This window comes from Camelina sativa, chromosome 12 (genome assembly GCF_030686135.1).
Source record: "Camelina sativa cultivar CO46 ecotype springtype chromosome 12, ASM3068613v1".
NCBI classification, from domain to species: Eukaryota; Viridiplantae; Streptophyta; class Magnoliopsida; order Brassicales; family Brassicaceae; genus Camelina; species Camelina sativa.
The window spans coordinates 6305352-6321209 of record NC_141891.1 but is presented as its reverse complement, the minus strand read 5'-3'; the positions used below and the strand labels follow the sequence as shown (position 1 = coordinate 6321209).

Sequence of the window (15858 nt, the reverse complement as noted above, 5' to 3'; positions counted from 1 at the left end):
CTAATATCTTATACCAAAGAAAGAGAAAAACACAAAGGGACAAATCTTTATTAAGGAGTTGAATATTTCTAGTTTTCAGCCACGGAAACCAAAAACTGAAAGCAGGAGAAAAGTTGTTAAAGCAGGAGTGACGAGCCTTGGTCCTGCGTCACAACACAAAATTCACAAGTAAAAATGCTTTTTTCAACTATGATGATTGTGTACCTCAACGTCATCAATGGAGCCAAAATGTTTCTCCATTCCTTTAGCCTCAATGTTAATACTTCAGTGACAGACAGTTGCTTCTTCAACTTGTAACTTCAATTTGCTCGATTTCATTATCGCTGTAATCTCCCCAGCACTTGCCTCCCTTTAGTTCTCCATTTTTCCCATCAGAGGTCTCATGTGATGTGGTTTCCACTTCACCTACTGTCAAATGTCCATTTTCAAGTGTATCTGTGGTTGCTTGTGCAATGACTTCTTCATCCTCTCCAGCTTTGTTCTCGTTGTTGCTTTCTTCTTCGCTTCCGCTCTTCTCCTCAGAGCTTTCAGCACCAGGTAATTCTTCCAAAGCAGGTGGTGCATGTATGCTAAGTCCATTCTGAGGCTGTGTAATGGACATGTTACAGGGATATCCACCTGCTACAGGCGACAGCGGGTACCCATTCTGTGTTATTTCTGCTCCATTTGGGGATGCTAAATAGCCATTTGGTGGCACTGGATACCCATTAGAAACCCAAGGTTGACTAGGTATGAACTCAGCCGCATGGGGGTTCATTATTCTTGGGCCATTGAATTGATTAGCCTCACCATTGGACTCAGTGCTATTGGGGAAACTTGGTTTGTTACGCGGAACCCTGTTTCCAGATCGATTGTAACCACCACCTGAGAGCCTAGGTCCATAGGGAACTCGAGCTGTTACAGACTGATGAGGAGTTGATCTGCGGACATGGTTAACAGGAAGCATAGGTGGCATATTCAATGGAGAGGGAAGGATTCCACCGTGGTCTTTGAATCCTGGAACTGCAATCGATCCAAAAATTGGAATGGTTGTTGGGGTATACGGCGGCGCAGAAGCAGAGAGCTTCTTGCTCATTTCTTTTTGTGCTTCGCATGCGTCTTGCTTTTCTCCATCTGCAGCTATTGATGACTTTGGACTCGAGTCTCCGTTAGGCAGCTTTTCTGTTTCGCCATCTACTGTTTTCAGTTCAGTATCAGATAAATCCTTTTGGAGCTTTACTCCAGTTGCTGATCCACTGCCATTTGAATCTTTTGGTGTTGGTGAATTATTCAAGAGAGATGCATTTGAATCCCCAGACGTTGGTACACTCTCAGTTTTTCCTTGTCTTGTATTTGATACGTCTGTCTCTGTTGGAAATGTTTCTTCAGCTGCCTTTACGGCCTCCACAAACTTGATTTCTTTGGGTGAGCTCGTCAAGTCTGATCCACCAACAACCACCCTTCCTCGCTCACCGCTATCAGTGTTTTCTGCTTCCGTTTCTGTAGCCACATGCTTATTCTCGCTCTCATCATCCTGAGCATTAACTTTTTGAGGACCATCTACTGCAACTTTTGCCGTATCTATAATCTCTGGGGATTTTGTTTCTTCTGACGGCAACTGCTCTGCAGCTAATTTTACAATCGTTCCAGGGGGTGCCAGTGCAACCTCCTTATAGGAAAACAGTTTTCCAGCTTTGACATTCACAGGACTCACCATGGGAGTTGGCTTGTTGATGTGTTCAGTGCAAGCTGGGATTGCCTTGGCTGGTTTATCATTGACTGGTCTTTCTCCCACTATATTGGAACTGTTTTGCTTTCTGTTCAAACTCGTGTTCTTTACAGACATCTTCGAGGCATGCGAAGAAGTGGAACCATCAACAGAAATTGAAAGCTCAATAGAACTAGTCTTCGGGGATGTGAAATTGGTGGATTTTCCTCTGCTTCTTGATGTCTGCTGAGTCACGTTCATGAAGTTTGTGTTCAGCTTTGCCAGGCTGGGCCGAGTTCTACGCCCAGAAGGATAACGATTTTTTGGGACAGCTTCTTGCCATCCTTCGTCTGAGTCATCATCCTCCTGGACTGTGGCTTCAGGCTTAACCATCTTCATCTGGTTTTGAGGTTCCATATCAATTTTTTCAACCTTTTTTTCTTCAGATTTTGCTTCGGATTTGTTCTCTTTATCACTTGAACTCTCCCCAGTGATAGGAGCCGGACTCAGAATTTCATCATCTTTCTGATTTTCTTCGGAGACAGGTCCTGGACTTTGTCCTGGTTTTCCTTTGACCTGAATGAACATTTAAAACAAAATATCTGTCACGCCTAAATAATGCGAGCATTAAACTAAAAACATGAATAAAGTCAGAGGAAAACAAATATAACCTTTGGGCGAGCTTTCCTTTGAGCGTCTCTCGCTTTAATACCAGAATCCGGGGTTATGTAATCCAACAGGTCTGATACACTGTTATTGGGAAGAAAGCTCACGGGTTATATCACTCAGGACAAGATTTACGCAAGATAGAAATTTGTACTAGTGGTCTAGACAGGTCTGCATTTTAAATTTCATTTATGGTAGTCAGTTCTATTTATATCTTTTGGCACCCATGTGCATTTCGAAAACAGTGCTATATAATGAAACGCAGGAGTATATAAAAAAAAATATGTAAAACTGTAAAAGACAAATGTTTCGATACCTGAGATGGCCTTTGCTTGAAATAGAGGCGTCTGGCTTTGGAGTACCATTTCGTGCAGCTTCTTGCTGTTCCAGAGCTTTAGACTCGAAATATTCAAGCCACGCAGCCGCATCCTAACACAGTTGTAGAGCATTAGAAACACTTTTTAACTGAAAACTACCTGTAAATCGTATCTAACTAAGCACCTGTGTCCGAAGATCCTCAGGGCCTAGTTTTGCTTGTAGAATCTGTAGAGTGGTCTGCTCGTGTTGGACGCTCAAGGAGTATGCGTCCATCAGAGAGAGAGCAATAGCAATTGCATGGTAGCTTGCAGCAGTCTGAAAAGAAACATCAGAAGCAAATTCATGTTTTAGCACATCATTTAGCTTCCACGATAAAATTTACTTATTAAGACCAAGCCTTCATGGCATGGGAATTCGCTGTCTTTAGACATTGACAGGTCGTGGAGTTAAAAGCATTTACCAAACATGTCCTTTCTTAAGAAAACCAACCTGGATATGATCAGCTCCAAGTAGCCTCTGGTTACATTTTAACGCTTCATGAAGGTATCTTAAAGCCACATGGGCATTCTTCATACCTTCTTCCATCATTGCTACGTTTATATAAGTGGCAGCCGTATTTGGATGTGATGGTCCACATGTTAGATGCAAAAGATACAATGCACGGTTGACATACCTACAACAAGGATAGCATATTAGCAAGCAAATCGTAACAATTAAATTTGTAGTCTTTGGCTTTGGGAAATAGAGAGAGCATACTTCAAGGCTAACTCTGTATGCTGAAGACGATAATAGAAGACGGCCAAGTCGCCGTAGCTTTTCATTGTGTCTGGGTGATCAAGTCCAAGCTCCCTTTCATTTATGTCGAGTGCTTTCTGCTGATAAATGGTAGCCTGAGAAATTAAAACTGGTTAGTGCTGCAGAAATATTTTTCTGCTAAGGAAGTAGGTTAATTAAACGATGCCTTGAAGATGGTCCAAATTTCTGTCAAAGAGGATACCTGATTAAAATCCCCAGTATGGTACAGCACAACAGCGAGAAGACTATATGCTCCAGCGGTCATTCTATGGTAGGGGCCGCACACTGCTACAAGCTTCGCTAACGCCTATCGAGTTCATCCCAAAATATCAGCTTAGTTAGACCGTTTGAACAAAAATTAATAAATCCGTGTGAAACGAAAGTGTCAGAACCAAATTATGTATTAAGCTGAAGGGTTGATTTGTTGAGTGCTAAATATATAAGGAGAAATATATTTAGACTATATATAGAAAGCCTCCGCTACATGGTTAGTATATAAATGAGAGTGAGAAAGATATCAATTATACCTTGGTGCCATAATTGACAGCATCCTCCAGTTTGCCTTTATCTAAAGAGGTTTTGGATGATTCCAACAAAGTGCGTCCATCAGCAGATGAACATGCTACGTGCTGCACACAAGAGCAGTGCTTTTAAGTAACTGAACCAATTCACTTTTTCATTATAGCTGATTACTACAGTAAGATAGTTATGCATGGTACCTTATACACAGGAACCATACTGATTATATCAAACTTCTTAAAAGGAAATGACGTGTCCATCTCATAGTCTTTAGGAACAAGCTCCAGTCCAACCTGAAACGATAAGTGAAGTAACATATGAGAATATCAGGTTAGATTGTCATCACTGAAAAACAAATCAGATTGACAGTCGCAGACCTTGTGTGACAATCCTCTAAGAATGGCAAATTTTCTCAGTTCCTGGCAGCCTTCATGCTTCCAATCCCACCCATACCTCTTGGAAATGAAAGTTTCCACCCAGGTCCACTTTATCTTTTCGTCATATATACTCTCAGTGTCAGACGGTGTTCCCAATAAGACATTTAAACATGTTGCTATGGAGGTGGCCACATCAGCGGTGTTTTCAACAGCTGCTACAACAGACTGCAGTATATGCTTGTATGCCCGAACAACCATTTCATGAATACAGAGGGATTGCACATGAGGGAGCTTATCAGCCAACTCGACCTAAAATGAGAGGAGAAAAGAGTGATTCCTAAAAGAAATGGGGCACTTTGCTTTTCTATACATAAGCACATTCTACCATCTATTCTGACAAGAGCGGGTACCAAAGACTATGAGATGAAATGGTTACCACTCTCCCTAAGGAATGCATTTGCAAGCCTCTGGTATGCATAAAGTCTGTTAGAGTTCTCCCATCGACGGGTGAGAGTTCAAGAGATCCAAAGTCTGCCACCTGCAACATATCAAGTTCAAGTTTATGAGAAATTAAGAATTATCCCTAAATAAGACAATAAAGATCCAAAAAAACTGACCAATTTTGGAAGAGCAGTATCAGCGTAGTATTTGCGGGCCATCTCAATCAGCTCTTTTGGTGACTGCAGGGCAGTTTCATGGAGAGGAAGAACACAAGGTAAGATTCATAAAAACAAACTAGGCTAAAGAGATACCAGAGATGAGTCATCACTTACTAAGCCTCAAATATTACATTTTATCAGCAGGAGAAACAGACAAACCTTGAGATGAAAACCAGTTTCTGATTCTTTAAGGCGCTGATATGCAGTTTCTGTCACTAGTTCTTTCCACACCTTTTCCATTTCCTCATTTTGTCTCTCGAGTTCCTTTTGATCCTCAGTTTCTGATTTATTGTCAGTGTCCTCTTTGCCCTGTTCAGTCTTGTTAGCTTTCACATCGATCTTCCTTTTTATCTCCTTAAGCAGTGCACCTTGCTTCCCAAGACCCTTAATAGCTGGTTCAGGCTTGGCATCTTCAGTTTTCTTAGACTCACTTTTACTTGAAGCTTGATTTTGCAGATGTTGCACCCAACAAGCTCCTAATTCCCACCTTATAGGCTTACTATTTCTTGAGGGTTCAATCTCCAATTTCTTCAGACTATCCTCAAATACTTTCCTCACAAGCGATTTAGCAACACGTGTTTGTTCCAAGTCTGCATTTGGTGTTCTCGGCGTTGACGACTTGTGCAATAGAGTTCTCAAGCTGTAAAATGATATCCAGAAAAAGCTCTCTGAATACCTCTATTTCAAAATCCACATATCATATGCCAAAATGTCACAAATTTTTAGATCATGCCAAGCCATATGTTCAGCAACACACACGTGAGTAAATGGACATGCCTTTTTGCTTGAAACTTGTAGACAAACCACTAAGACCAAATATTTTACCTATTTACATTCAGTGCATTTGCACCTCCTTCGGATTGGTCTTCAATGTCAATATCCTGTAGGATGTGGCCACCATTCAAGTTAAATTCAGGAGAAACCTTTACAATGGCTGTACAGCCACAGTGTCTTACAACCACCACCCCCAAGGTAGACGTATCCTATATGATCAAAGTAAATCTCAGTAACAAATCCAACAAGAGCAAGCTAAGAAAAGCAGCTCAAGCTAAAAAAAAATTACATGAACTGTCGCACTCTCATCAGCAGTGATCCCTTTCAGTAAATTTCTTTGAGCAAGTTCTTCCTGAGAGATATCAAGAACCTGGGTCCCATCACTCTTTCGGTCAAGCTTGGCACTTGCATCAGGATCATCTCTAGCCACCCTTATAATTAAATCACCTATTCTTTCTTCATGGAAAGCCGATGCACCAGGATCCTTTGGTAAGCGTTGATTACTCTCTAGTACATTTTTTATAGTTTCCACTGCTTTGAAAACTGAAACGTCGACAAATAGACTGTGGAGTAGAAAGGCCTTCCTATCTCGAACCTGTCTCTCTTCAGGTGTTTTACAGGGCATTGCTGCCAAAATCGCAAATTCCTTTGCCCACTTCCTTTGCTCATGCTTACCAGACCGGCCCACCCCACCACCATCCCCTCCCCAAGTCTCATCTTCCACTGGAAGTGACGGAAAAGTAGATGGGCTATCTGCAACAACCGGAGGAACTACCCAAGTGTTTGCTCGAAAACCATAAGGAAGGTTGCCAAACTGAAAAATGATTTAACAATAATTATATCTTGAAGTTACCTATGATCAACTATAGATACCAGTGAAACCACATAAAATATATTCACGTACCTTATTGTGCTCAATAAAAGCTTTCATAAGAGCATCATAAGCCTACAGCCACAATCACATAACACCACAATCAATCAGAAGGCAGAAAACCATAAAGGTAAAACTTTTGATGAATATATCTTCAAACTTACCGCATCAAAAGGCCGGCTTATCTGTTGCAGCAGCTCAACCAAGGAGTGACACAGAAGTTGCTGTTTCCCAGCTGGATAAAAACCTGTTCTTGTTGCATTAACAGTGAACGGCTTCCCACTTGAAACTTTAATCTGTATTTGACAAACAATGGTTGTAGCAAAATTACTTAAAAGTCACACTTCCCAAATTCCTACTCTTATAGCTTCAAAAGAGAAAGAGCCACTTACATCGATTTGAAACAAATCATCTAATCCTTTATCATCTTTAGATGGACGAACAGACCTTCTGATATCTGAAAAGATAAGAATCCGGAATCATTAAGCGAGAGATCAAAACTCAGAACAATTCGACTAATAGATGAGTAAAACAAAACTCACATTGAATCGGAGGAGTAAGGTAAGAGAAGGAGAAAAACTCGTAAAACTGCCCGAGACGAGTTGGTGGGCACATGTTGATTTCACCCTTATCGGCGCTTTCCGCCGTCTGAGACTTAGGGCTGAGACCAGAACCTGAAATAACTGCATCCTTATCGGCATGAGAATCTCCCTCAGTCGAGTTCGACTCTTTCTTTTCAGAGTCCTTGGGAGGTGTACGAATCACCGGCGGTTTCGATGGACCGAATGCGGTGGTGCAAGCGACGATGTCCAAGAGCCGCCGTATGTGTGCGGTGGCTTGCTCCTCCGTGTAGTCCTCTGCGAATTCAAAAAAAAATAAGAAGGGTTCAGGATCACCTGCGGCTAACCCTAGCTAGTAAAATACAATAGAAGAAATATAGGCCGTTAGATCAAAGAAGATTACCTTCGACGATGGTGAGGTGGCAGGGCTTAAGTGATACGATGTCAACGGAGTCCTTGAGTCTAGTGCCACGCACCTGCAGCAGAAAACAATCAGTCTCGGCGGCAAATGTCAGATTTTATAACCGACACTATTTGGGCCTAGGGCCCATTAGTACACATATACGTTACGTTTTATTATTTTATTTTTTTTCTTGTGAATTCAACAAGTTAACTTGTGAGAAAGATACTGTATGAAAAAAGGCCATTTCATTAATGTTGTTTGATTGATGAAGTGAAGGAGAGAAACCTGGTGAGAGAGAGAAAAGTTGGTGAAGTGGCAGGTCTGAACATGGACCGCTAAGAGCTTCCTTACATCTAAGATTCTGTCTGTGGAGATACCCTATCACCAAAAACATCATCATCATCATCAACAACTTGAGAGAGAGAGAGAGAGATAGCGAGAGAGAATCATATCCCATTCAATTGGCTTAAGTTAAAAAACAATTTCTCAATCAATGTTTTTATTAATTGTGTTTAAGCTCAAACCTTGAGTGTCACTTGGGATTCGTCTGGTGTTTCCACACTTATCTCAATGACAGTGGGCAAAACTGCACAACCACACAAATTTTATATATTTTTATCAAAACAATACCAAACACAAATAAAAGAGCTAAGAAAGCAAAACTTGACTTGTCATTCTGCGTGGAGTAACCAAAATGAATTCTAGCATAAGCAAAAAAAATGTTTGAATGGTATTATTAGTTGTATGTAATATTGAGAACCTTTCTCTTCTTTCTTCTTCTTCTCTCCTTTACTCTTGTGTGGCTTAGTTTTCCCAGCTTTAGGAGCCATTACCAATTCACATAAAACTTGTAATCCTGAATTTGATCAAGAAAACTCAAAACTAAGCCTTACACCCTAAAGTAGAGTGTATTTTGAATAAGTAGAGATATGAAGGGTGAGAAAGAGAGCAAGAAGAAGATAGAAGAAGAAGAGAGAAGGGCTGTTGGATATGTGTGTGTATATATAAAAATGAGAGACTTGTGGTGGTGTGGTGACAATGAGGAAGTAAAAGGGAATAAGAGACGAGAGGGGTCAAATAGTGATTGAGAAAATAGAGAAACAAAAGAGATTTTTAGAGAGAGAAACGAGAGGATAGGATAAGGTGCGAGGCCATTCTCTTCTCTTCTCTCTACCTCCTTAAGAGTGTTGGTTTTGAGGCTAAGTAAAATTGAGGCCTCTCATTTCTTTGTTTGCATCTTTAACACCTCATCACCAACTTCATCTTTTCTTTTATAGATATTTCCCCCCTTATTTTCATCAATTTATGAGACTTCACCAATGACTTGACATATTTCATTATCAATTTATTTGCGTTTATTTTCCAACCCTTTGATTTTTGAATCATAAACTCGAGAGACATGCCGGGCTCAAAGATTATATTGATCCTTGTGTAAAAATGTTACTAATTTTTTGGCTCTTTTGGCCACAAATTTGTTAAATCATTAAATTTTAAAAATAAAACTTTAAACAAAAAATTTCAGAAAGTACATTTGTGTAGTTTTTCTTTTAATATCGGTTTAAAATTTAATATGTCTAGACTCAAATATGCATGGTAGTTACGTCTAGCTACAAAAATTGAATTTTGTATTTCATTTCTAAAGTCGATTTCAAGAGATGATCATAATTGGTTGACAAGCATATTATCGGATTCATTTATGTGCGCTGCAACATACTACCAAACTTTCTAGTATATGCCTTTGTAACATTGTTGGTAGCATTCATTGACAATGTTCATCGTATAAACACTTAACAATTTTTATTTACTTTAGTATTTTTCGTTTACATATTTTTCAACGTAAATAATGTATCGCTGAATTTTTCTATACCGTACATCGTATTATATATTGTCTTCTCCTATCGATTTCTAAATTACTACCTGACATATTGCTTTGATGTCAATATTGTGTTAGGAATTGTCCAAAAGTTCATATCCCCAACTAAAATATCTAGCAGATTTTGAATCCTTACAATTGTTCTCCTAACACTGAGGGTATCAGATTTGTTAAGACCGGACACATGCCGTCCTGTGACTTTGCGGATATGTTTCTAATCCACAAAAAGCCTTTGCATATCGAAGCAGAAAACCATGATTACAAGAAGATTTACCTCGTGAGTGAGTCTTCCCTAGATGCTGGTCGAGTCTTTTGTCTTATTCTCTTGTTTTGTAGATCTTTTTTTTCATTGGAATGAAGCCTAAAATTGGTAATAGACATGAGCCATATTAGCTAGTTAAAGCTATGTGTGATCAAAAAAGACTTATTGACAGCGAGTAGTAGACATGGGCTCAGAATGTTTTCTTTTCTTAACAAACCTGAAATGGGGCTTTGAAGTTTGAAGCACCGGGCTCTTATAAATAAATGCTTTGAGTCATACAAAACTCTTATTAGTAGGCCACGTTTTGTTACCTTTGTGGAATTAGCTTATTCCTTTATTAGCACTTCTGATCAAAGCTGGCAGACACATGAGGTGGAGTCGTCAATTTTGGACAAAGAAGAGACCATGTCCAAATTGCCTTGTAGCTTCCCCTCTCCATGGGCACAGGCCATTCTTCATTCCCCAATTTTTAAATCACACAACTTCCTAAAATAATATTTTTATTCTATAGTTTTTTTTTTTTTTTGACAATCAATTTTTATTCTATAGTTTCAAATCGTTTTCTTTCTATTTTTTTTTTCTTCCATTTGCACGTTTTGTCCTTGAAATGGCTATTTCTTTGATTTTTTTGACCCTTTCTATATCAAATTGGTCAAGACTGCAACACTAGCTCAACCCCATCATCCACTAGGCTGGGCTGCGTATATATCTAATAACCCAACTAATAAGACTTTTTTCATTTAATAGAACAAATTTCTCTTCCTAACTCTATCTATATAATCATCACACATCCAATAGAATTAAGCAAAACACAAAACTAAAAAGATGGGTGAGATGATTAAAGCCAGACGCATACTACTCTTCTCCATCTTATTGCTCTTCTTCTTCTCTCAGACCTTTCTTTTGTGTTCAGCTGATGAGCATGGCTCAAGGAACCTCGCAGTGGTGATGAAGAAACGGGTGAAATACAGAGGACCTCGCAACACAACAAGCCCCTCGGCTTCAGCTATGATGTTGCCAAGTTCCTTCTATATTGGTGCTGCTTCTTCTTGCCTGCTCGCTCTTCTTTTGTAAGCTCCGTTGTAGTGATCGTGATTTTACTGTTTCACAATGACTTATGTAAAAAAAAAGTTATTCCATATGATTGATTTTGTATGTAAAAAAATCAAATAGTCAAAAACTCTGTTTTGTATTTATTTGCTCTGTTTCAAGATTGTGAAAGATAAAGAATTGTATTACAAATTTACGACTTTCAAACATGGACGGCATTGACAATGAATATTTTCTCTGTTCCATTTAAATTCTTTAATATTGTTTGTCATATCTACTCTGTTTCAAGAAACTGTGAGAGGTTACTTAGAAGATATAAAGTCACATAGATCTTGAATCATGCAAACAAGTAGTAACAGAACGAAGCTTCATGATTGTATAACCATCTTAAAGAGGATCAGATGTGCAAAAGGTTTTCTCTGTGTATCATTATTAAATGATCGTGATTACATATATAGTAGCTATTGAACGATAAGCTAAAATCTAGGAGTATACATTAGAGGTTACAACAACAAACTAAACTTGGGGAGACTGTTAACGAATATTCCCCCAATACCTTTGTCGTATGTAAACAAGGAGTAATCACCCAAAGCCTGTTCAAACCCATAAGACAACAATGCAAAAGTCAGCTTAGCAAACCAACATCTAGGAGCCTGCTTTAGTCCATAGAGCGACTTCTTCAATCGACAGACCTTGTTTTTATCTTGTAACTGATACCCAGGAGGTAAGCGCATATATACCTCTTCTTCTAAATCCCCATGGAGAAAGGCATTGTGCACATCCATCTGATGCACCACCCAACCATACTTTGAAGCTGTGTCAAGGAATAAACGTACTGTGCCCATCTTAGCAACAGGAGAAAACGTTTCTCCATAGTCTTCCCCTTGGATTTGTTTATTTCCCATAGCAACTAACCTTGCTTTAAATCGTTCAATTGAACCATTAGACTTAAATTTAACCTTAAACACCCATTGACTCCCAATCGCATGCTTACCTGAAGGAAGATCGACAATGTCGAATGTATTGTTTTCCTCCAATGCCCCATATTCTGATCCGACTGCATCACGCCACCGTTGATCAGTCATTGCCTGTTTAAACGATCTTGGTTCGACAGTCGAGATAACAGCTGCGACATATGCGACATGTTCCTCCGAAAAACGATGAACATCATCATAAAGATGAATCGGATAGACACAGTTACACGATTCACGGGAGCTTGAAGCAACCGGAGCGACGACATAGTCCCTCAGTCTCACGGATGTTGTCCTCTGTCGCTGACCTTTGCCCAATCGTGGTTCAGCAATTGCAGGTTCGATTTCTGTGGGAGACGATATTGACGAAGTGTCGGAACGACGTAGTTCTGGTTGAGATGGACCCGTATTGGGCCTGGTTTCTTCGTTAACCAAACGGGCCGAATCAGGTGGTGGATCCATAACAATTTGTGGCCGTGTAGCTTGAGGCAAAACTCGTGGGACAGCTACACTATCTTCGTCGGGAATAATCCCTTCTGAAATTGGAGCCCACAAAACTTGACCGGATTCTTCATCATCGAGCAAAGGCCACGGCGTTGCCGGAGCATATGGGAACTTCAATTCACTGAAGACGACGTCTCTTGAAACAAAGAATTCTTCTGTTTCAAGATCATAAACTCGCCATCCCTTCTTACCCTGTGGATACCCAACAAACACACAACGTCGACTCCTTGACGCAAATTTATCTCCACCGCGCGTTTGTTGATGAGCATAGCAGAGGCTTCCAAAAACTCGGATATGATCATAAGACGGCGCCTTCTGAAACAATTTTTCATACGGTGTTTGATTATTCAGAACAGAGCTTGGTGTCCGATTAATTAAGTATCCAGCAGTCAAGACACACTCCCCCCCAAAAACGAATTGGAAGATTGGACTGAAACCTCAAAGCTCTAGCCACATTAAGAATGTGTCTGTGCTTTCTCTCGACTCTACCGTTTTGTTGTGGTGTTCCCACACAAGACGTCTCATGAACTATGCCATTTTTCTGAAAGTAGGTAGAAAGAGCCATGAACTCTGTCCCATTGTCACTCGTTACACTACAGGAAATGTGGGTATTAATAGCGGCTGTTAAACGCTATGAGTTCACAATTATAGCGTTTCCTAAAACGCTCTAAGATCGCCCGTTATAGTAGGTCGGACATTTTTAATAGCGGATTATTGGTGTGCTATAACTAACTATACAACGATAGCATTGTCTGCTGTGCAATTGTTAATATTTATAATAACGTTATACAAATATTATTAAAAATCATTAATTTGATTTTATCTATAGCAAAAATAGCAAATGTTTCGTGTTATTAATTTGTTTTTAAATTATTCAAAAAAATTTTATTAAAAAGAATTACAAATTATTTGTTATTTAAAATAAAATTTTATTTTGAATATTTGTTAAAAACAATTAAAATTAATACAAAATATATAAATATTTAAGTGTTTAGAAAACTATAACAAATTTCATTGTTTACAAAAAAACACAAACACCTATCAATCTACCACTAACATGCCTTCACAATCATCCCTAACATAAACACTATCATCATCACAAGCTTCATCATCCAAATCATCGACTTCTTGGACAGGAAAAGGTGACTTCGTGGACTGCTATAGCCCACAATCTCTTTTAGACTTGTCTCTCTTTGTCCTTCACAACTCACGACAGCTCTTCATCGTTCTTTGCTCTTTTGCTCTGTTCTTCTTAAGCTTTCAGCTTTCCTCTTTTCTGCATATAAACAATCTCCAAGAGTCAATACACATACATACATAAACACACAAAGGTTAATACTTTATTGTAATTCCAAGCAAATATCATAGAACTTAATCAGTAAAGAGAAAGACTAACCGAAATTGTCTTCTAGCATAAAACAGAACAATGATTAAAGATTCAAAAGTATCCAAGTGAATCGTGACAAGAATCAGCTGCTCAATAACTAGGCATGAAAATAAATTTATATCACTGAAATAACAATGATTCCAGAAGAAGCCTATTATTTAACTCTTGCAGAATACACTGGTCAAATTGAGTTACATGGTGATAAGAGAAATTTTTTGATATTACCTCCATAAAGTCTTTGTTTTCAGGGTCATTAAACCCCCTCAATGGACCATCATCAACGGTGAAACCATTCAAACAGAAAGTAATAGTGTGCATAACCATCTGAGGCCGGTCTTGCTGTTGTTGCTGAGGTGTAGAGGAAACGGTTTCACCAGACAACAATCGTGCAGCACCACTGAAGCTCCTAGAAGCTGATCTTGATGATTCAACAGGTATGTCTTTAGCTGACTACCTCGCTTGGTCAAATAGTTCATCAACATCTTTTGGTTTCTTAGGATCTTGTACCATCATCCCACTATAACATAAACACACAATCCAAAAAATTCATTAATAGCTACACAAATTTATACCGTCTCAAGATAAAACAAGAATTTCAAGAACGATCTCAGATATACACAAGACATGGTCATCCCTACATTATCAAAAATGCAACACAAAACCCTAATAGAGTACATATATAAACTTATAAACACTACCTGCAACAAGAGAATGAAAAGCATATGCGTACTAGACAGAAGAAGCAAGCACGAATCAGAGCTCTATATAAAAACAAAGTAATATGATAAATAATATCACAACTAACATAACATAATATCACAACTCAACATCAATCAGAGCATCAACAAACACAGCAACGTGCAAAAGGGATGACAAAACAGCGAGCAACGGCGATTTCAACCCTGAATTTTGAGCTAGAACCTTAGAATCAGATCTATGGAAATAAGAAGGTGAAAAGTCTCACGTGTGGCTCAATGGGTTCCCCGTTGATGTTTCAACGAAACTCGATCTGTTCCCGCCAACGTTGGTCACGGCGAATCCATCGTGATATGAGGCTTTAGATCGCTTGGTTTTTGGTTCTGGGTAGGGTTTCGAAGAATTTCGAAGAAGAAGAAGAAGAAGAAGAAGAAGAAGATAATGAAAGAGATGATAAAGACAAGGGGAAGAAGTTTTAACCAAACGAAAAAAAAAGAAGAAGATTTTAGCCGTTAGATTTAACTCATCGACGGTGGAGGATAAGCCAAAGTCCAATCCGCGTCTCTATGGATTAGCCAATAAGAGGTTTTCTCCTTTATTTTGTTTTTTTATTTAGTTTTATAATTTTTTGTTTAGTTTTGATGTATGAGTATTCAAGGTTTAGACTTTATAATATAGGGTTTGGAATTTAAGTTTTAGGAATTGAGAATTTTAGGTTTGAATATATATGATAATTGAATTGATAATTTAGAGATTAATATATAAGTAACAAGATATATATATATATTAAAAAGATTGAAAATGTATTAAAATATATATATGTTACACATAACTGATTTTTATAATTAATTTGTATATTTGTAATATTATATTTATTCATATTTTATGTTATTATTATTACAAAATAATTTTTAATACATTTTATTTTGTTAATTTATAAATAATGAATTTTGTTTCAAGATTGAACTCTAAACCCTAAACTCTATACCCTAAACCCTATACCCTAAACCCTAAACCATTAAGGATATATGGTTCAATCTTGAAACACATTTCACTATTTTCAATTAACAAAATAAATTTAATGCAATAAAAAACATTAAAACTTTTCACTTAAATTATGTTTAGAAATTATGAACCTATGAGACATTAGTATATTAGTATATTTTTTGATTACATGTTACATTAGTTAATTGTATAATCCATAGTTACTTGTATATATGTTTGACCCAAAAAAAAAAAAGTTACTTGTATATATATTTTAATTTTGTGTTATGTATTATATATATGTCTATATATTTTTAAAATTTTGTGTTCGATGGTTTTATTTGTATTTCATTAATTTAATTAATAAAATATGTTTAAGATTGAACCTAATTTAATTAATACGTAGTTTGTTTTTAAATTGTCAAAGTATTCATTGAAATTATAGAATAATTCATGCTTTAGTTGTCCAATTTAGAAATATTAACTACACGGTTAATTCCAC

The 15858-nt window shown here is 38.0% G+C and overlaps 2 protein-coding genes across 4 annotated transcripts; one reads left to right on the top strand and one right to left on the bottom strand.

Moving 5' to 3' along the window:
- Positions 1 to 28: 28 nt before the first annotated feature.
- LOC104730549 (protein REDUCED CHLOROPLAST COVERAGE 2) lies at positions 29 to 8904 on the bottom strand. 3 transcript variants are annotated; one of them, XR_015575321.1, is made up of 23 exons: positions 8390 to 8904; positions 8154 to 8215; positions 7915 to 8007; positions 7630 to 7702; positions 7209 to 7523; positions 7059 to 7123; positions 6831 to 6962; positions 6700 to 6741; positions 6085 to 6609; positions 5847 to 6004; positions 5181 to 5661; positions 4980 to 5042; positions 4799 to 4900; positions 4363 to 4671; positions 4186 to 4278; positions 3994 to 4095; positions 3669 to 3773; positions 3428 to 3561; positions 3161 to 3344; positions 2855 to 2986; positions 2670 to 2782; positions 2359 to 2524; positions 29 to 2263 (listed from the first exon to the last, which is right to left on the bottom strand). XR_015575321.1 is itself a non-coding variant. In XM_010449731.2 (23 exons), exons 1-23 carry the CDS (start codon positions 8457 to 8459, stop codon positions 287 to 289), a joined length of 5409 nt encoding a protein of 1802 aa, XP_010448033.2. In that variant the 5' UTR covers positions 8460 to 8904; the 3' UTR covers positions 29 to 286. The 3 variants fall into 3 exon arrangements, 2 of the variants coding, with proteins under 2 accessions (XP_010448033.2, XP_087335774.1); XM_010449731.2 differs by having other exon boundaries at positions 2359 to 2437; XM_087479648.1 differs by having other exon boundaries at positions 2359 to 2437; positions 4773 to 4900; positions 8390 to 8782.
- A 1431-nt stretch (positions 8905 to 10335) lies between these two features.
- Positions 10336 to 11006, top strand: LOC109128085 (uncharacterized). Its single transcript, XM_019233853.2, has one exon. It carries the CDS (start codon positions 10590 to 10592, stop codon positions 10836 to 10838), a length of 249 nt encoding a protein of 82 aa, XP_019089398.1. The 5' UTR covers positions 10336 to 10589; the 3' UTR covers positions 10839 to 11006.
- Positions 11007 to 15858: the final 4852 nt, after the last annotated feature.